The sequence below is a fragment of the Xiphophorus hellerii genome, chromosome 6 (assembly GCF_003331165.1).
Source record: "Xiphophorus hellerii strain 12219 chromosome 6, Xiphophorus_hellerii-4.1, whole genome shotgun sequence".
Taxonomy (NCBI): Eukaryota; Metazoa; Chordata; class Actinopteri; order Cyprinodontiformes; family Poeciliidae; genus Xiphophorus; species Xiphophorus hellerii.
The window spans coordinates 12,436,137-12,457,152 of NC_045677.1; the positions used below are offsets into that span (position 1 = coordinate 12,436,137).

A 21,016-nucleotide genomic window follows, 5' to 3' on the forward strand; every position below is an offset into this window, starting at 1 on the left:
TGAATTTAGTATGTGAAAAACTACTTCAAGCCTGTTTGTAGAAGTTTTCAGATGCTCATAAAAAATACTCACAAACACAAGTTAGAATACATACTTTACTTCTTCTTGAAGCAAAATCAAGAATCTAATTTGATCCATATAACACAATGATTTAAAGAGAAAACTAAATCCTCAGACTGCGCAGGTAGAGAGGAAGCAGCAGAGATGACTTTTCTTTTTCTTTTTCATCCGTACTTTTGTTTTACACTGGCAGAAAACAACGAAGACGTCAAATGCCTGGACGATTCCACTTAAAGTTGATGAAAGCAGTTCGGTGTTGACTGAGGTGTTAGTGATGGGCTCTGCAGTGGGGCCACAGACCAATGAACAGGCTGCAGCGGCTCATGCTTGTTATGAACGTCTCAGTATCAGTAACAAGCAAGAAACAGAAACCAACCTGGGAAGAGAAAATGGCAAATTGAGATTTTTTCATTCAAATCAACAAGATTCAAGCACTTTCCATCAACCTCATGAATGGAGGTGTAAGACCAAAAATAAAATCATATACATGTATTGATGTAAGGGGTTAATTACTTCATAGTAGACATATATACATAAACACATATACACACACATATATATGTATTGCAGGGTTCAACATCATCCTGACATTTAAGCAGAGTTATTGATTGTCTCAGAATTTTGTTTTGTCCTACCATGACCAAACGTAGAGACTTGTTGTCCAGGGACTGAGTTGTTCTGTGTTTGTCTAAATATCTATCAGCAAATTCCTCACCTTCAGTCCTGGAAATCCTCCTATAATTACCCAACCATCATAAATGAGTTCAACATGTTCTGTTTGAAAAATGCTCTAATCTCTTTACTTTTTTTTTTTTTCACTTTTCCAAAAAAAAAATATTTAGTCATTCTAATAATCGAAGACAATTACTGAGCAGCCAGAAAGCAGCTTTGTTTTATGCAGCCCAGAAGACATAGTAAAAAAGTTAAAAAGTGTTGCTACAAAATATTTTACTTGCAATTTAAGTGTGGGTGCTGAACTTAAATACGTATAATCACACTAAGGTTACACAATCTCAGGAAAACATGACTTTGGGATATGACGTTTGTACATTGTAATAAAAATATCAACTCCAATCGTCACGTTTTCATCACTGTGTGTTTTCCATCATCATAAAATTAGGATGTGTTGAGCCTTAGCATCTTGGTAAGTAAGGCTTTGCTGACACTGCTGGAGAAACTGTTTTTGGTTGTTGCTGCTCATACAGTCAGGTCACATTTCATTCAACTTTTACATGAAGTATTCTAAACTAAAATTTATTTTTGTAAACACGGCACACAATAAAGTGTTAAATATAAAATGTTAAATCTACAACAAAAAAAGGATTAAGCATTTCCCTGTGAACACATGAGATTATTATCAAGTGTGGCCATAAAGATCAATAAATGTACCCAACTGTTCAAATAAGTCAATGACATGGGTACCTGAAATATTCTAACCTGATGAATATTGCATTCAATACATCTATTGTGAATGCGCTATGACAAGATGAAAGTGCAAATTAGACTAAATGTATTTTACAGATGTAAATTGTACCCATGAAAATAATCCGGACATAAAAAAATATACATATAAAAAAAAGAAAATCAAGTGCTAATTTTCTTACTGTCATATTTTAATGACTTAGACAATATAATTTAAGAAAACATGTGAAACAGCAAAACAAACACACAAAAAGAAATTCAATTATCATTATCATCATCTTGCTAGCAAGCAGAAAACAACAGCCTTCTTTGACGGTCAAAGCAATACCGCAAATCACACAGAGCCAAATGATTAATAAACACTGTGTCTCTATGTAGCTACCTTTGACTGACAAGTCTGCCTCTACTCGTCCTTCTTGAATTTGCCGTTGATGTAGGGAACATAATCCAGAATCACACGCCAGTCTGTGAAGTAGACCAGGGCCACGCCTCCAGTTGTTCCCCAGAAGGTCATAGTGGGGACCCTGGAGAGTGGAAACAAATCACTCTGAGACACATAAGCGAGCCAAAAACCAATCTGTGTTTAAGGGAACCACATAATAAGGTGAAGCTAAAAGAAATTGCATTTGGCTGTCTGTTTAGTTAGCTGGATTTAAAAAAAAAAACAGAAGACAATACACATTCAGCAGATAAAAACAAGCATAAAGAACCATGTCAGTCAAGCCTTACATCAGAAATTACACAGTAAATAAACACATAATAGACTAACATAGTCTCATTTCCAGAGGGAAGAGCAGTAGAAGAAATGGAGGTTAATAGAAAGATAATAAACAAATCCACGTCTCCTTGGGGGCAGTTTGGCAGCTTGTGGGGAAAGTTTCAGCCAGGCTAGTGTTCAGCTTATAGAGATGGGAATGCAGCACAATTTTCTTTTACAAAGTTAATACACATTTGTTATTTCAAAACACCAGATAGATTTTTCCTGATTTCTCACTCAAGTTATCACACGTTTGAAATTAAGCAAACACAAGAGATTATTTTAAAGTTATGGCATATAGTTATAGAGGGCCCAGGTTTTTAGTAACTTGCAAAAAGATTTTTTGATTCAAATATTTATCTTGAAGACAATGGAACAAGGAATACGGTGAAATTAAATTTGACATTTTCCCACCTCCATTTTCTTCTTCCATACTTACACAGACCTGGAAACTATTTAAAGAATCTAATTAAATTTATTTCCAAACTTGTCAAGATTGTGTAGAAACTCAGTTACTATGATCCCAGACAATTATGACTGGTTTACTCAACTTATTAAAAATTAATGAATAGCTAAGACAGGCAAAACTATTATATTATGCAAAACATTCGTAGTAGTTCCTTTTCCAGTTCAAATGCTTGTACATGTTAACATTTTAATGATGTTTTCTTTCCAATCCCCTACGTAAAAGATTGGCATATTGTAAAAAGCTTTCAAATAATTCACCAGAATATCTTGATTCCTGTTTTTATTTTAAGTATTTGACAAATAAAGCCAGTTAGCTAGTTGTTCACCTTAAAATAACACTGAATTACACGGTACAATATTCCCAATGCTATATCGTAATCTGGGAAAATAACAATAAATAAACAAATAAATAAATAAAAATAAAAAGAAAAAAGAGGCTAATGCCTTAATGTAACATATTTGCAATTTCACAGGATTTTGACCCAGAATCGAGCTAATAGCCTGAATTCATACCTATGTCCCCATTGCTATGACCTCGGCTAGGCTAACGGCTAATTTTAGGTACGACTAAACCACGACTCCAAGCTCCCAGTGTCAAATTTAATCAATTATTTACCAACAAAAGCATTATGAAAGCACATACCACGACTTGGCGATGGCCGTATACTTCTGACCGATCAATTTACCAATCATTTTAGCTGACAGATGCCCTTCTACCTACAGGACGCGCTGCTTTAAATGGTGAGAAGAACTTCCGCCACAACACATCCTAATTACTTCCGCTTATTTACAAAATAAAGTTGTGAGCTGTCGTGACAAAATAAAAGCAATCTAGCACTCCTATTACATCCCTCCCAAACGTCTATGTTTTCTTAGTAGACTTCCAGAATATGTTATTATTTTAAGCATTTAAATGAAGTTTTTTTATTGACAACAATAAAATGACAACATTGATAATGTGTCTCAGTTAGTTTTCATTTACTACTTTTTCTTTGTAGAATATTATCTGTACTTGTTCTGATGTCAGTTTTTTTCGTAACTACCACTACTTCTTATAGATTTACATATAAAAATTAAAATAGACTACCAATGAAAGCATTAAAGAACATTTTTATCGGCCCTTAGAACCGATACGTAAGCGGCAGACCATGATGTGAGTGGAAAGTTTGCCGCATAAAGCAAGCAACACAAGTAGGGGTCTATATATTTTTTTCGTGTCACAGAAGCAGTAATAATTACGTCCAATTCATTTTCATTATCACTTAAACAAAAATGGACATCTTTATCTTCAACTTTTTAGCAAACGCCAGAACATTTGGTTCCTTCAGACTATTAACAAATTCACCAAGAAGCATTTGGTCACAATATTTGCATAGCAAGAAAAGACTTCTGTCTCCCACTACTCCACTTTACTTGTAACCTTGCAGAACACAGTGGCTTTAGATGTATTTTTTCCACATGTGGAAAAAAGAAAAAAAAATCACAGTAGGTAGCTTTTAACCCCAGGTTGACCAGATTCATATTTATTTATTTTCCATTTCAACTGTGCAGAATAAAAATCACATTATAAGTGAGAAAAGTTTTAAAAATTCATGGTTGTACTTTTTACATAAAAGTCTATGTGAAAGTTTTTGAGAGAGTGAATGAATATGAATATGTAAATATAGAGAATGGTCTACACTTTCTACAGAATTCAATTCAGTTTAATTGCCAGGACTAAAAAAAACCTAATTGAACAGTTTTATGTGATGTGTATGTAAATGAAAAAAGATCCTGTTCCTTTGGGTAAAAATGAATTTCTTCTTAGAATTTAAAAGTCTCAATAACAACAGAGAGAACAGATGTTATTAAAAATGGCACATTTATTGCTACATCACTGTTATATACACAACAGCTCTCAATATCTACTTTATATATAAAAAATAGGAAACTGGAGGCACTTTGAGGACATAGCCTACGTAGATAATGTCCCCAAATATGAGAAGACAGAAATCTGTGGCAGGTCATTGTTCACTGAGGACAGACGGGGTCTGTTAACAAATATATCAATTGTACATTTTGAGACAAGGTTACTACAGAAATATCCACTGACAAAAGAAAATCTTTAAAATGGTTTTCCAAATTATACAAAGTCTTTTTTTTTTTCCCTCGGGAAATGTTTGAGTAAAAGAGGCTTGTCCACGAGGCGGGATGAGCGACAACATGACAAATACTGTTCCCTGTCAGTGTCGGCTTCCAGTGATAAAATTGACATGGGTACATCTTGCAGCTGTACATAAACATCAATGCACATGCCAGGTCTAAGGCAAAAATCTTAGCAACATGAGACCGTGAAAGAGGAGAGATTTCGATACAATTTTCAGCTTCAAAGTTGTAGATTATGTTACTAGTCAGGTAACATCTCATTACACACCAAAGTCAGTGTCAAGTGTAATACCTCACATGACAGATGTTACTAAAGTATTAATTTTTATTGCAAGAAGATACGAGTTATAAAACCTTGAAAGTAACATCATCCACTGGGACGCAATGAGGCACTGGTGAGTAACCATTATCCAAGCTCCTGAAGTCAGGAAAATGGCTAAGGCCACTTTTTTTTTTTTTTTTTTATCTATTTGAGGATTTCTTTTCATAATGAACAGAATTTTGTTGCAGCCCCCCTACCACTGCATCACATTAATCAACAAGCTCATTGTAAAGCTGAATATTAGGGAAGAGGGAGGTGTGCAAAAGAAAGAAATCAGTCATTTCTTGTTCAAAATAAAAAAAAACAAACAAAACCTTTGCAAATTACACCTCGCCAACAAGGTTTGGTGATTTCAAACAAGTGTATACTTAAAAAAATGGACCAATATCACAACATGTGATGTAACAGAGGGATAATTTGTCTTCGCTAACATCTCCAAGCACCTGGCACCAAAGTAAAAAAAACAACAAAAAACCTCACTTTGTTCGTGGAATCTAAACTTAGTTGTCTTACATTAAAACAACGTAAACAAAAAGGAAAGAGCATTCCGAACAAAACAACTATATTACAAAGTAAAAAATAAAATACAAAAACACAGATATAGTATGAACTCTACAACAGGAAGATCCTTATAACAGGCCTCATAATTGTTCAATAAGGGGGCGGGAGCGGTGGTGTTGAGAACACCCAACGCTCAACACAAGAGCAACCAAAACATGTCAGTCAATGGCAAAAGAAGAAATTGTCTTAAAAGATAGCAGGTTAACACTCATGATCCCTTTCAATACTTAGCAAATTGTCTACAAGCAAAATGTTATTAATCACAACACAAGCTGCTCTGAGACTTAAATGAGTTCACCATGTCGTAACAGTGACCTCATGTAGGTTATGATGTGTGCAGGATGATGCGGCTGGCTTTAGAGTGATGAAGGACGCTTGGGTCCGACATCTAAACCAAACCTACATCAACCTCCGTGTGTTTGCGTCTGTGGTGGGCCTCTCTCTGGCAGTCTTTCCATTCCACTTGCATGGCAGTGACTAACAGATGTACACGACTTAAAGAGATTAAAGATTCTGGGCTCCACAGTTCTGGGCCAAGAAAACAAAAGTAACCCAAAGTCCCAGTGCACAGTCAGCGACTCTGGCAACCTTCTCAGCCACTGAAATAAAGTTCAGAAAAAGAGCCCGAAACAGCAACAGAAAAAGAAGCCAGTTTTTCTGACAAATCAGGGACAATGCCCTGGAAAAGTATTTAGTCCCCTTGAACTTGTTCCCCATTTTGTCACTCGGCAATCACAAACTTCAGGGTATTGTTTTTGGATTTTATAGAATAGCAATGTTAGTAGTGCAAATAGTTGATTTACAAAGAAAAATAGCAAAGCAGTCAGCCTCCACATGTAGGTTGGTATTGTCACTGGAAGTACTTTTCACTGGTCTAACATGTATAGAGTCATATTTAATAAATTAGATAGTGTGTTGCGATAAGGTTCGTTTGTCAGATTATGAAAATTCATTAAGTCTGTGTTATTGTTTTTATTGCTCTGATGTAATATTCTAATCTAAAATGTCGTGTTTTCATCAGCTGTAAGAGAAAAAATCACCATAATTAACATAAATAAAGGCTAGAAAATATGAGTCTGTATCTATTGTGGGTTACTGAATAACGTGGGGAAAAAAAATCTAATAAATTTATTGAAAGGGTCCATACATTACCAGCTGTAATATATCATAAACTATTTTTTTTTCAAAAGTGTAAGGTTGTGGAAAACTGAGATTTGAAATACTGTATTTCTTTCTGCCTGGAAGAAATACAGGCAGAAAAATATTACTACAAAATTTGTTATTTTGTAGTAATATGATTGACTTTTCTTAATTTTGTTTACTTTATTATTAAAAATAAATCCGTCACGTTTTTTGTTTCTTTTCTGTATGGTTATTAAATCATTTCACAACTTAAATTAGATTTAACATTATTATTAAAGTACTCAGTACCCAACTAGTCTTATTACCAAATTTGGTTGACTACTTTTTACTTCAACTTAAGTAAAAAAAACTATTGAAGTCAAGCTTGAGAACAATTTTTGGCAACTCTACCCACCTCTGCATATTTCTTGGAAAAAATTCCAATTTCCTTTAGTCTCACGTAAAATCTCAACAAAACAATGTGGTTCCAAAGTGACAAAATGTGAAGAAGTTCACAGGGTTTGAATGCTGTTGCAAGGCAGAGTCTCTTCATTTTTCTGTAGTTCAGCCATCGTGACCAAACACTACACACGAGGTGTGATAAAGGCGTGATTAAACAGATTTTTGTTCAATCGTCAGGTGTATAAATCACCCCTCTCAACTTGTGAAGCATGTAAGACCTCTTTTTGACAGGAATGCCAATAACTACTCAACAAGAAAAAGCTCAACTTCACTCAGAGCAATTGATCCAAAAGTGTTTTTTGATCCAAACAGGTTTTGCTCCAGATGTGTAAAGCAATTTTTGACAATGTCCTGAAAACCCCCCAAACATTATCATAAGAGCATTTTGTTGTCCATTATTCACTGTCTCCAAAAGCTGTGTGTTCAGTTCCAAGTGCTGTCACGTAAAAGTCAATAAAGTTGTATTCTTTCACTGTATCCCGTGTGCTTCTTGTAATTGTTCTCATCGTCAGGAATGTGGCCACCTATTTTGTCAGTAATGAGGTGTTTGCGTGATTATCACACACAGAGATGGACGACAACGATCGATAAGGCCACATGTTTGTTCGTAGGGCTGGACAATCAACAGGGACTGGAAGAGAAAGGAGGGAAGACAGTTAACATTCAAGAGAAAAACAGCAATAAGTAGGGATGATAATTCTCTCAAATAATCACGAATCCCACTGCAAATAGGCTTAGATCAATTTTAAGTTTTAAATTTGACCCAATCACTGATGTTTATCCGTGACGTATTTAATAGGCCAGTTAATGCAATATTTGGCGCTGAATGGCTACATTCACTTCCTCCGCTGCCATTGCTAAAACTACAGGCAGACTACAGTTCTAAAACGGCGCAGAGATTCAACATCATCGTTTACAACTTCTCTCCTTTTGTTCGCTGACTGGACCCGTCAAAAATGGACAAGAGAGAATCTGGGAGAAAGACCAGACTTTGCTGTAAGGGAGATCTGTTTTTGACTGGAGTTGCACAGGGAGGCAATGGCCAGGCTAATTCAGAGCAGTAATTAAGCCACAACTTTCCAAAAAATGTAAACATTTTGCATTTAAGATAAAAACATCTTTGTCTTTAAATATGTTTAACCCGTAACTCCAAAAAGCGGCATAGCTTTAGCTTCACCTAATTCAAATTCACTGGAGGCATTTTTGTTAAGGTTTATTTTTTTATTGAATTGAATTGTTTATTTACATCTCTTAATGTATTTCCAATATTGTATAAAACTTAAGACTTAAGTGGTTAATTGAACAATTTGGAGAATGTGCCAGTTTTGTTTACACTAGTTATTGAGTAATCGTCAGCATAATCGATAGACTAATTACTAAAATAGTTGTTAGTTGCAGCCCTACAATGGTGTTGAGACCCTGCACACACGTGACACTGAAGGTTTTAAAGCACAACTGTTCTTCCTCACACTTTATGTTTTACTGATAGAGTTCAATACCAGTTTAAGGTGTAGATGTACCAAAGTATTTAGGAGATCAAATTATAAAATGGAGCCAAAAGACCCACACGCCTCTATTATATTTCAGAAAACAATCCCCTTTTCATTTTGAACATACAGTCTCCTCTGACTGAAGCTCAGATTAACTTTAAAACCCATATTGCAAGGGTGGTAGAGGCCAAAAGAAGCTGTGAAATGGTTCCAGTTTTGTATTTCTGAATGAATGGAACTCAGATTTGTCCAGATTACAGCACATGCAATAAAAGAATGCAAACTCAAGTGTTTTTCTACAGTCGCTCTTTTTCTTTTTGTTTTCAGACTTTTAAAGACAGTAGTGAAGCTTTGGCAGACGTACCTGAGTTTTACATATGGCTCACGGGGTTATGCCCGTCCCCTCCTAGAGAAGGGTGACCCCCGCCCAGCTGCAGCTGGTGCTCCAGCCCTGAAACTTTCTCCTCCTCTCGCCTCTTGAGGCAGGCGGCTTTTGGGTTTAAATTACGCTCTAAAAAGATAAACAGAAAGCAAACGTCAAACAAATATTCATCTCCAGGTACTGAAACAGCAAAGTGAGCTTTTAAACACTTTGCGAGAGGGTAAGCAAGACAAAGGGGATGGAAAGTGAGGTGAGCTGTGCAAGCATTTGGCAGAAAGCAGAGATTTACTTCCTTAAACGTTCTCCTGTTCTCCTATCTTCATGTACTGCCAGAGAGCCGCAGAGAAGAGCCATATGAACACCAAGCGGTCAGTGGAGACAAAGTCGTACGAGTCCAGCTCTAGCGAGAGAAATCCAGCTGTCTAAGTGGATCACACCTGCTTGCACTCGGCTGACCTACCTCGCACCTGCTTCTCCAGGCTCAGGATGACCTGGACAGCCTGCTGCAGGATGATGAGCTTGGTCTGGGCCTTGTCGCTCTGCAGGTGGACCTGACACATCCTGCCCAGCTCTCTGAAGGCTTCGTTTATGTCGCGAACTCGCACTCTCTCCCTGGCATTGTTTGCTAGGCGGCGATCGCGCTCCCTCTGCTCCTTCTCCTCCGCAGTCAGGTTCTCGTCGGTCAAAGAGACGAGGCTGCAGCCGGGAGGAGAAGTAAGGGGTGGGGGAGGGAGGAGTGGAGTGATTTTCATCTAGCAGTGCTTGGCAATTAATTTTTTTCCCCACCCACAACACTGGTGAACAATCCCAAATCACATCCCTCCTGAAATATGCTTGAACAATCTAAATGTGTAACTTTAATGAAGAGTTTTCACCATGTTTCAGTAATTGTTTTGTACTTGGAAGTGAATTAATATGTGCAGGTCAAAATGCTTCTCAGCTCTAGAGAAAAACCTGAAACTGTTAAAGAAGACCTCAGTGGAGATGCACCATAAGTCCACTGAAACATTTATGGACATCAATTTTTTTGGGGGGTGCAATTTTGAGCAGTTTGAGAGCAGGGCGTAATCAAGATAAAGTGATACCTAAACACAAGTCCTGAGCTTTAAGCTTGGTCATTAGGGTCCAGAATGGAAGGGGATCGGGGGGAAATCGGGGGAAGATATGGACACCGAGTTATGAGAAAGACAGGAAGCAACACCATCTGCCAAATGCAATACACAGAAAGAGCTAAAGCAGGTTAACTGTATTAAATACATCAGCAGGCGATGTATTCATTCATCTCAATGCGAGAAAGACGTCGGTCTTTGTTGCCGTCTGCAAACGGAAAGTGAGAGGAGGTAAAGCAAAAACGTACAGGGTTAGAAAGAAGGAGAGGTTTAATGTTCAAAAGGTTGAAGCGTGCAGAACAAAGAGTCTAAACATGAAGGAATGTTAATTCACAGCATACAGCTCGGCTTTGAGGCAACTAAGTCTAATTTGGTAAAGGTTATAAAAAAAAAAAAAAGGCATTAAATTAAAATCACAGTTGTTCAAGTCTAGCATAACAAGCAATTGTGAAAGAAATGACTAGATGAAAGAATAAAAAGCGATTACTAAAGCCAAAAAACGTGAAACAGACAGACAGTAAGCTGTGAGCGAGGCAGCGGAGTGAATTAAAAGCAATGACAGACCCGTTATGAGAAAATGGAAACCTTCAGGGTGAACAGGAGAATGGCCACGTCTTAAAACTGTGACACAGCTTTATATTTTACAATCCTCTTTGCTTTTAGGACATTTTAGACTCCAGAACTATAAAAATCCAAATAGCTTAGAATTAGTTCTGATTCTTTTGCAAACAAGGCAGATCAATGTAGGAGAAGCTCAAGCTGTGTGTGAGTTTTAATTTGGAAAGAGGCCCCTCCCCCTCCGCTTCCTTTCTCTCTGGACACCCACTGACCTCGAACTTGCTGCTCCAGGTTGAGTATAACTGTAACGGCCTGTTGCAGAATGATCAATTTGGTTTGGGGTTTCTCATAGCTGAGGTGGAGCTGACACATGCGACCCAGCTCCTTAAAAGCCTCATTGATGTCCCGCACGCGCAGCCGCTCGCGGGCGTTGTTCGCCAACCTCCGTGCTTTCTCCCGCTCGGCCTTTATCTCCACCGGCAGATCTTCGTCGTCATCCTCATCATCCAGACTACTGATGAGTTGGTGGCAGATAAGGAGGGAAGGAGACAATAATATGGGTATAGCTCATTTGGGCAAGGATCCCATATACAGTTGTCAGGTGTTTGTATCCACTTATCACAGGGATGACTGTCATCAGTTTGGGCTTTTATTGGTTTATCTGAACTGGACTTTTATCAGGTTCTAACGATTGTACAATGTACATTTGCCAAAAAATCATGCAAAGAGGCTAAAACATACACCCTGACTGATATTTTCACTTTTGGCCTTCAGTAAGCTGCAGAGAAACCACACACTTTTTGTAGTCATCAGTCCTTGCGTATTTCTGGTTGGACATTTGACCATTCTTCGTGGCAAAATTCATTGAAATTGGTTGGCTCCCTGGAACAGATCTAGCTTTAAATTGTAGTTTATCGTTTTTCAGTAGGCCTGAAGCCAGGACCATCAGCTCAGTGTTAGCCTGTTTGTCCAGGATGTGTTTCACATAACTGTCTTGTTTAACTTGCTTGTGAGCTGAAGTGAAGCGGAAGAATTTGGAGATTAGTCCTTTATCTGCAATAAACTCAACCTCGTGACGCCAATTCCAGGCTTTAAAAATCACTAGTTATTTTCTTACTTGAAAAAAAATGGTTAAAATATTATTAAAGGCCCAAAATGTTTATGACAGTCATGCCTCTAAAAAGTGTATATAAACTTATAACCAGAGCTGTACCTTGCTAAGTAATTTTCCTAATTTGTGCTACACATTTAAGGGACTACCACAATAAAAAGCACCTCTAAACAATGGCTTGTTTTTAATCACATAACAGAAATTGAATTAGCTGGTAAAACGCTCTGATTTCTGTCATATTATCAACATTATGCCTGAAGAGTCGTCTAGCATATAACTATTTTTCTAATTCTGCTACTGCAAATATTCTAATTCTACATAAATTATATTAAACATTATGGTGCAGTTATGATTTGGACACCTTGTTCGAAGACGAGCCTTCAGATCTTTTCTGTCGTCCTCTGACTTGTCTGTAATTGAGCAATTCTCATCGTCCTCTCTCTCTTCTCGCTTGATAGCTGTGCCACCGAAACGATTCCCGCTTCCAGGCAGGCCTGCACGCACACAGCAAACAAGGTGCTAAACTTTTACTTATTTGTGACGAAAAATAAAGATTGCAATGAGAGCAGAAAAACCTACCTGTAAAACCATCTGGCTGAGAGCCTGAATGAACAGATGCAGGGCCGTGATGCAAAACTCCTCCACCAGAGGGCAGACCAACTGAATCCTCAAGGTGGCTGGAAACCTTTAAAACAGTTGTTCCTGTTAGTGCTGGCTTCAAAGCAGACAAACAAGTGATCTGGCCAACACGACCCCCTCAACGAATGCTATGCTGTGTATAGCATTTTCATCCTCTTCCTGAATCTCACCAGTCCTTGCAGACGACTGGCCAATCCGAGAGCTGCACTGTTGAAACCCGGTGCGATCCCTAAGCCAGCCGACAACAGGCTGTTCATTTCTGCAAGTCCCGGCCCTCCCTGTCCGCTGGCGTGCCGCTGAAGGACATTGATGGCTTCTTCCAGACGGTCCTCCAGTTTACTCTGCCGGGGTTCGGGGAGAAGGATAACACACGTAAGATTAAGCGTCATTTATGTAATCGCCCTGTTTTTACGTTAAACGTCACACAAAGTGACTCACCATGGACTGAATTCCTCCCTCAAAGTTAGGTGAAGGGGTGGCCTGGCCTGAGGACCGAGTCCACTGTGATGCACAACCTTGAAAAAGAAAAACAAAAAGGGTAAGAAGGTTCATTCCTACAGAACAGACAAGTATTTATAAGACAGGTAGGAGATTTATTAATGGAATGATTTGCTTTTAAAGTAAAGAAGCAAGGCAATTTTATCCGTACAGCACATTTTCAGCAACAATGAAATTCATAGTGTTTCATATGATTAGAAGGAAAATAAAAGAAGAAAGACAGGAAAGAAGGAATAAAAGAATGAACGACAGAAGAGAGGAAAGATAAAGGAACAAGAAAGGAAGAAAGGAGCTAAGGGAAAAAAGAAAAAAGTAAGGACAGAAGGAGGAAAACGATGCAGAAATCAGTGATAAAAAAAGTAAGAACACACAGAAACTAAGACAGAACAATGAAAAAAATTGTGGGAAAAAGGATAAAATTAAAAGGGATAAATAGCAGACAAATGGATGAATAGAGACAACTTTTAAACAGGAGGTATGGGAATAAAGTCTTGAAACACACAGATCTTCCCATACTCTACTTTTTCCCATCCTTACCCAGTATAAGAAAAAAAAGCATGAGTCATGTTCCACATTTTTCCAGACTGTGTAAAAACCCTGAAATGTGTTCATGCACACAATAAGCAGAAATTTTATATTCGATCAGACTAAGGAGAGCTAGCTAGTTTTAGATTTTACAGTCGGCTTCTTTTATCTAGAATATCACACAAAGACCGAGGGTAGAAATCAGGACTATGTTAGTCAACCTGAAGAAACAGGCAGAAACTTTGTGACAGATGTTTGCAGATGTGCTGTGTGAGCACTTGTTCAGAGGTGGAAAGAAGCAGATGAAGTTCGGACCAGCAGTAATGAAAACTGAAGAAAGCAAATGCGCGTAATCGGCCTCAGAAGTCCCAGATTGTGGCAGGTAGCCATCAGCTCAGAACGTCCAGACACTGCCAGGACCCTGGTACACCCACCTACAGTCTGGAGACGTCTGGTCTCACAAGAGAGAAAACATTCTTCTGACGTGGAAACAAAGCCAAGCTGACAGTGGGTGCTTTGGTCTAGCAAGTCAAAAACTGAAACGCTCGCCTTGAACAGAAGGCTGTTTTGATTGACTACTGTCTGAAACAACAATGCAGCACTGAGGAACGCATTGGGAAAGGCAGATTTGGTGAGACCGTTTCCAAATTTGTCAATGTGCAGATTGAAAATGATCCAAACGGGGATTACAAACTGTGATTTCAGCCACCAGAAGAACAAAAGGTCGAGCTACAGATGGTATGAAAAGCATAAAGCTCTTATTACAGGATTACACGCAGAAACTGTCGAAATGTACGGATGAACTGTGGCAAACTCCCCCAAGATGCCAAACAAATAAATAAATAAACTGCTTCCCAACACGTTCTGAAAACTGAGCAAGGAAAACAACTATTTCAGAGAAGTTCTCACTTGTTATCAAGTGATTCGATTTTGCAGTATGCCACTTTTTGTTATTGATAAAAAAATTTAATTCAACACATTAATTTCTAGAATTAATGTGACTTAATGGTTATTTCTGTAAATCTAAAACACATTTGTAAATATGACTTTGTGTTTTTCAGGCAATAGTTCAAATTATTTTCTTAATTAGCTTCGCATAATTTCACTACTTTGTTACCCCTCCAGTCTTGTGACGGTACTTTATACACATGAGTTAATGCTTGGATTGATTGAAGAGAAAAAAAGGGAAGTGACCCCACCTTGTTTTTATTTTTACTGTATTTTCCCTTCCTCTCTCGTAAGCTATATCAAGCTGGTGAGCATACATGAAAGTTACGCTGTGGGTGGAGTAGCTTTAAATAAACGTGAAATCAAGAGAAATGCCGCTTTTCTGCTGTAAAAGTTGTGGGGGTTTTTAGAATAATTTAGAATCATAGCATGAATTTCTGATATTTAAAAAATACATATTTTAGTACTTTGCTATTTTAATTTTATTTATTTACATTAAATAAATCTCCAATAAGATGATTTGTTTCAGTAGTAGTTTTTGTTGCATAGTTGCTAAGTTCAGACTTTACTTATAAGCTTCTAACTTTGCACATGGCTGATGTATTAGATACATTTGGAACAGTCTTTAATTGTCACATAAACGTAAAACTTTAACTTGACATGTTTTCAGTCCATTTTACACCCAACATATGGAGCTCCTTCTTCAGATTGTATGTTTTTCACTCACCTGATACAGCCTGTGGTGAGCCGGAGGGAGTAGACGGCGATGGAGGGAAAGCGTTACTGTTGGGGTCTGAAGGATAAATCTGAACAAAGAAGTTCTGATTTTCACTCAAAATAAAAATGCTTATTACTTCCGTTTATGTTGCCTCAGAAAACAACATATAATCTGTAGAGTCCTGTGTCAATAACAGTATTACTTGATTATAAATATGTACTCTACAGCTACTTACTGATGCCAGGGCTTTTCCAATCTCATCACCCGAACTTCCTGGTACAGCACCCCGATTTGCTTCATAAATAAAAGCAGAAGATTTTAATTGGTCCCGGTGCAGAGTGTCTTGCAAAAGCATTCATACCTGTTGAACTTTTTCACATTTTGTCATATTCTAACCAAAGACTTAAATGTATTATGTGGAAATTTTAGGTTGTAGTAGTGTGAAAAAAAACAGCATAACTGTGAAATGGATGAAAAAAAAAGAACACATAATTTGCTTTTGTTGTCTTTTTGTGGTTTAGCAAATAAAATCTTATAAAAGTGTGGCATGCAAATGTACTTAAATGCTTTAGAAAATGTTTCAATCACTTTTCTACGTCTAGATGCTGACATTTTCCCCTATCCTTCTTTGCATAATAGAACACGGTCAATTAGAGTGGATGGAGAGCTCAAGTGGATTTAGGTCTGGATGTTGACTAGGCCACTCTAACGCTTGAACATGTTTTAATTTAAACCGTTTTCATCACAGCTCAGACATTTTAGGGTCATTATCCTACTGAAAGAGCCTCAAGTCTTTTTCAACCTCTAATCTCCCCCGTCCCTGTTAAAGAAAAAAAAAAAAAACATCTCCCTCTGCGGCCAGATTTTGTAAAGGTGCTGGATTAATCAACCTACTTCTGCTTTTTTTTTTTGTATGTGTGTATCCTGTTTTGATTTGTCTTTCTGTCCCCCTGTGTCCTAAATAACACACATGTACAAGTACTAGTGTGCACAAGTTATTTTTGCTTTATTTTTCTTCTTGTTCTCCCATACTGTCTTTAGTTGGTATATACTTTGTTTTTATAAGTAAGAAAAAAAATGACGGCATATGATCAGAGTACATTTCAGCTCTTTGGGTTGCAGACTGAAAAAAAAATGAAAGAAAAGCATCTCCACAGCATGATTCTGCCACCACCGTGGTTGTGTGAAAGGAGCTTAAAAAACTTGAGACTGGAGATTGGGATGTAGATTAAAGCGCTACTGCCTCTTCCCCACGTGTTGCTGTAAATTGCAAGTCAAGTTTTCAGCTGAAATTGTAATGAAAGGTGATCCATTCAAATTACACTTCAAAGTTATGCATTATTTTGTGTTGGTCAATCATAAAATCTAACTAAATCACATGAAATCTTCCAGTCACAATGTTATAAAATGTAAAAAGAATCAAGGGTCCTGACACTTAATTCAGTACCTATATAAATATATTAAAAACAAAATTACTTTGACATTTGAAGCTGAAATGGCACACAACTGATTTACCCATAATCGTTTCAGTGCCAGCGATGGGGGGTGTGTGGCTGGGAACTCCGAAGCTGCTGGAGCCTGCGTGGAAGCTGGTGGGATGAGCTCCGTTCACTTCACTGCCGTGCAGGGGGTAGTTTTGGGGTGAGAGGGGAAGGGGATGCCGCTTCTTAAAAGAGAACAGCACATACAGCGTTAAGGACGAAGAAGCTTTAGTGATAAAAAAAAGGTGATTTTAACAAAAATTAAGGGGGGAAAAAAACTGAACACACCATTCTGTCTTGAGGGTTGATGGCAGTGAATGGACCGTGCTGGCCCAGATGGGGGGAGTTCCCCAACACGGCAGAATATCCAGGCTGAATCATCGACCCGGCAGAGCCCCAAGGATCAGAGGGCGGGTGGGCATCTGTCAGGGGGAATCCAGCAGAGAAACAGGGAAAATAAGGCAGAGCCATAACCAGACACAGGAGAGAAGACAATGAAGGCCACATATGAGCCGTGTCACATTAGCGTGATGACTTTATTCAACCATGATTCATTATTTGACCCGCGGGGCTGTCAGTAGTCTACAACCACAGCACCTACGGCTCAACTGGACATATCACAGTAAAGGAACCGACTCTCCCAGCTGTGCTGGCTTCAAAGGAAAATTCCAGGAAATTGTCGTCTTTGCCAGACTAAACTTTTTATCTAAACACAAAGAACTAGGAGAGACTCCAGAGGAAAATATTGTTTCAACTGACCTTGCATGTAGAACGTTGATTGGTAGACATTTCCTGCTTTGGAGGCTGGGAAGCAAGTGGTGTCCCGATTAAAATCCTCTCCTGTGGCTGTGGGGTAAACCTACAAATAGAAAAGTGAAATGATGACCGAGTCTGACAGAACGACACAGTGAGCTCAAACCACATGTTTACATACACTGTACAAAAAGACAAATTACCCTTTTTTTCCCCCTCACTTATATTAAATCAGACTAATGTTTCTCTCTTTTAGATTGCCCAAATAAGTTATATTTGCTGGATGTCAGAATAATGAGAAACTTTTTGTTAATTTCTACGAAACCAACAGTAGATTCATTTTTCTAATAAGTACTGGAATTGCCTTTGAGCTGTTTGACATGGTTCAAACTGTTTTGATCTCCTTTCACAAGCTTATAACAACGACTTTTATTAATCCTTGATTTTGTCCCATTCCTCGTGACAGAACCGGAGTAACTCAGTAAAGGAGTTACTGAGTTAGTGGAGTTCTCCACTATTATTTTCTTTCCTCAAGATGCCATCTATTTTATGAAGTGCACCAGTTCCTCATGTCGCAGGCCACCCCACAGCATGATGTTGCCACCCCATACTCCACAGTGGGGATGGTGTACCCAGGCTTATCGCCCTTTTCCCCCAAATGTAACCATGGTCATGATGGTCAGTTCAACAGTTCCACTTTAGCTTAATCAGAAAGCAGAACTTGAAAAAATTAATGTTTTTGTCCTTTGGTGCATTTTTAAATCGTAACCTTGCTTTTTATGTTGCTTTTTGAGCAATGGCTTCTTTCTCTCTGAGTTGCCTTTCAGCCCTTATTGGTGTTTCACAGTGGAAATAACACTGTTTCACCATCTTCAGAAAGTATTTTCATAAGGTCATCCCCTTTGTTCTAAGGATGATTCACAGTTTTCAGTCCAAAACACATTCTCTTCTGGGACACAGGCGTCTCCTTCCTGATCATTACCATGACTGTTCATTCAAATAGCATTTAGACTTGTTTGTGATTGTTTGAATAGACTGCACTTTCATATATTTGGGAATTGTAGCTAAGAATGAATCAGACTTACGCAGTTCCACAATTCCCTTCCTCATCTTGGCTGACGTTTTTCTTTTATTAATCCTTGATGTCACACAAGGTACCTGTGTTTTTGAAGTGTTCATTTAACTCAAATGTTGTGAATGAACATGTCAGAAGCTTACAAAGCTAATATGTTATAATCTGGGTTTCCCCTTATTGCTTAAAGGCAGAATAATATCAGTTCTGTCTTTAAGAAAACCATTTTAAAAAAACTCAAAAAAATATTTTTTCCTTGACTATTCAGTCAATATTTTAACTTGAATTCTATTTGTCTTTAGTATAATTTATTATTAGATAGTATAAAATCGTATTTTTTGATATTGTGTAAACTTTTGATTACAAAGGAAATACACTTGTTTGAGCTTGCATAAAATCTTTTTCCTAAAGCTTTTACTACAACATGCTTAGCTCTGTGTATGATCGAAATCTATTTCCTTCTGAAGCTAAATTGTTACTCAGGCTAACATGGATTATACTATCTGGATGAACACTTTTTGAAATAACATTTCTTTAGATTTGAATAAAGATGAGAGAGCAAAAAATGTACAGCCAGACTCCTTTTCGAGCCCATAAACATATTTTAACGTGTTACGCTGTTAAAAACAGGCATGGAGTTCAATCTCCTTAACAAACAAAGTTTCGACCAGTCAAATGCAATCTTCATATTGAGATGGGAATAAAGAAGACATTGTTCTGTACCACCGCCATCCAAAATGAGACTCTGTCAAATCAAGAAACCAAGTATGTCTGTAAAACTCTGGTCAGAGTGAACTGAAGTTTTCTTCTGTAATTTGATTAAACAGAGAAAAAAAGAATAGGAAAGAGAATGAAGAGGAGAAGAGGGAACAGGGAGATGCACTCCTAATTACTGAACCATCTGCCGAATCCTGGACAGCAGCCAACTCCGCTGGCAGCTGGGATGGAGGGATGGGGGGGGAGGCTGTTGTTTATGGTTGTGGAAGAGGAGAGAGAGCGAGGCTGTGTGAGGTAGGGTGGCAAGCAAGAAAAAAAACGAGGAAACAGGGTGTCCATAGAGGGAAACATGGAGGGAGGGAAAGAAAGAGAGGGAGCAAATACCATCAACCCCTTCCAGTACAAAATCTCCTCCGCGATTTTGTACTGGAAAGGAAGAAGTGTGGCCACAAAGCCAAGGGCCCACAAGTACAACATACTATAAATATATGCTGCAAATAAATGACTGGGTAAATAAGTGGCTTGCCACACTGTTGCCTTTTGACTTTGCTGCTGAAGAAGCACAGATGTTCGACCTAAAAGGCCTGCGCTGCTCCTATTATACCGCCCGAGAGATAGAGGAAGAACTTCAGATGCAAAACTAAACGAGAAAATTTTCATTCAGCTTAAAAACCGAACATTTTGGGATGCTTGGAATCAACGTTACAGACTGAGGTGTAGCACAGGGGAAAGAGTTTCTGGAAGTGTCTACTTACTGAGGAGGGCAGGCCAGGAGGAACCTTACGGATCTTTTTTGGCTGCGGGTTTGCTGGGAAAAAGACAAAAAGGAAACTTTATAAAAATGAGAAGATTGAAATTTAAAGACAAAACACAATACACAATAAAGGTTTTCCTTTTAAACCTGTCAGCCTTTGTGCAGCCTCATAATTCCTGCACAACCAGAAAAAGTTGTGTAATTCTGTGTATTGAGAAGGAGGTAATGCTACTTTCTCTCCCTAATAAGAAGTAAGAACTCGAAACCGCGTTTTAACACTTACAAGAGAAGTGGTGGAACCCACAGATGTAAATATAGATCAGAATGGAGACATCATTTGTAAAACAAAAACCAGTGGAGACAAACGTATGTCTGATGAAAAGAAAAAAATGTACATGTCTGCATTCTTACCAGTGAGGTCCTGTGCGGGTCTCTTCCTCTCGTAGGATGAATAAAACTGGGAATTGGACTTGGCAGAAGGCGGAGAGAGGCTATCAGGACTGGGCAGGGGTATCTCACTTGGCATAAAACCAGGCTACAGACGGTTTAAAGAGAAGAGAGCCAAAAGCCCATTGAAACAGCAATATGAACATGTCCATGTAGAGAAAATTAAGGTTATCATAGATATGTATCTATCTTAAAAATAACCTGTTTGTTGTTATAAACTGAGAGTTCTGTTGTTTTCTGGAGTAAGACGTGAAGAACAGCTTTAATTGTTAGAGTAGATTAGTACTCGGAGTTAAAATCAAGACCATACCACAGCAAATTAGGCAAGTAAGGCTAGGAAAGTCTGAGTCTGGTCCAAATGATCTTTTTTTTAATCACAGATGCAAAATGTATATATTTATTTTTAACATCTTTGGCTTAATTACTGAATTGACTATGTTGTTTTGCAGCAAATTGCCTTTTTGAGTCTGTATTCCAGTTAACAATTAAATCAGT

The 21,016-nt window shown here is 38.1% G+C and overlaps 2 protein-coding genes across 12 annotated transcripts in view; both read right to left on the reverse strand.

Moving 5' to 3' along the window:
- Positions 1 to 77: 77 nt before the first annotated feature.
- Positions 78 to 3,499, reverse strand: uqcr11 (ubiquinol-cytochrome c reductase, complex III subunit XI). The gene is made up of 3 exons (XM_032566112.1): positions 3,351 to 3,499; positions 1,865 to 2,006; positions 78 to 436 (listed from the first exon to the last, which is right to left on the reverse strand). The coding sequence occupies exons 1-2, from the start codon at positions 3,398 to 3,400 to the stop codon at positions 1,886 to 1,888; spliced, it is 171 nt and encodes a 56-aa protein (XP_032422003.1). The 5' UTR covers positions 3,401 to 3,499; the 3' UTR covers positions 78 to 436; positions 1,865 to 1,885.
- A 1,050-nt stretch (positions 3,500 to 4,549) lies between these two features.
- The window catches only part of tcf3a (transcription factor 3a), a 29,476-nt gene continuing 13,009 nt past the window's right edge, over positions 4,550 to 21,016 (reverse strand). The window contains exons 7-21 of one of the 11 annotated variants that reach the window (XM_032565557.1): positions 20,486 to 20,609; positions 20,076 to 20,128; positions 17,538 to 17,637; positions 17,067 to 17,200; positions 16,813 to 16,963; positions 15,533 to 15,591; positions 15,307 to 15,385; positions 13,047 to 13,123; positions 12,779 to 12,952; positions 12,549 to 12,654; positions 12,331 to 12,463; positions 11,301 to 11,369; positions 9,652 to 9,887; positions 9,174 to 9,320; positions 4,550 to 7,950 (exon numbers count right to left, since the gene is read on the reverse strand). In XM_032565557.1, coding sequence (XP_032421448.1) covers positions 9,181 to 9,320; positions 9,652 to 9,887; positions 11,301 to 11,369; positions 12,331 to 12,463; positions 12,549 to 12,654; positions 12,779 to 12,952; positions 13,047 to 13,123; positions 15,307 to 15,385; positions 15,533 to 15,591; positions 16,813 to 16,963; positions 17,067 to 17,200; positions 17,538 to 17,637; positions 20,076 to 20,128; positions 20,486 to 20,609 — 1,635 coding nt within the window. In that variant the 3' untranslated portion in view covers positions 4,550 to 7,950; positions 9,174 to 9,180. Of the gene's footprint in view, positions 7,951 to 9,173; positions 9,321 to 9,651; positions 9,888 to 11,130; positions 11,373 to 12,330; positions 12,464 to 12,548; positions 12,655 to 12,778; positions 12,953 to 13,046; positions 13,124 to 15,306; positions 15,386 to 15,532; positions 15,592 to 16,812; positions 16,964 to 17,066; positions 17,201 to 17,537; positions 17,638 to 20,075; positions 20,129 to 20,485; positions 20,610 to 21,016 lie in introns of those variants that run through there. The other 10 variants (XM_032565562.1, XM_032565559.1, XM_032565556.1 and 7 more) reach the window with 10 other exon arrangements.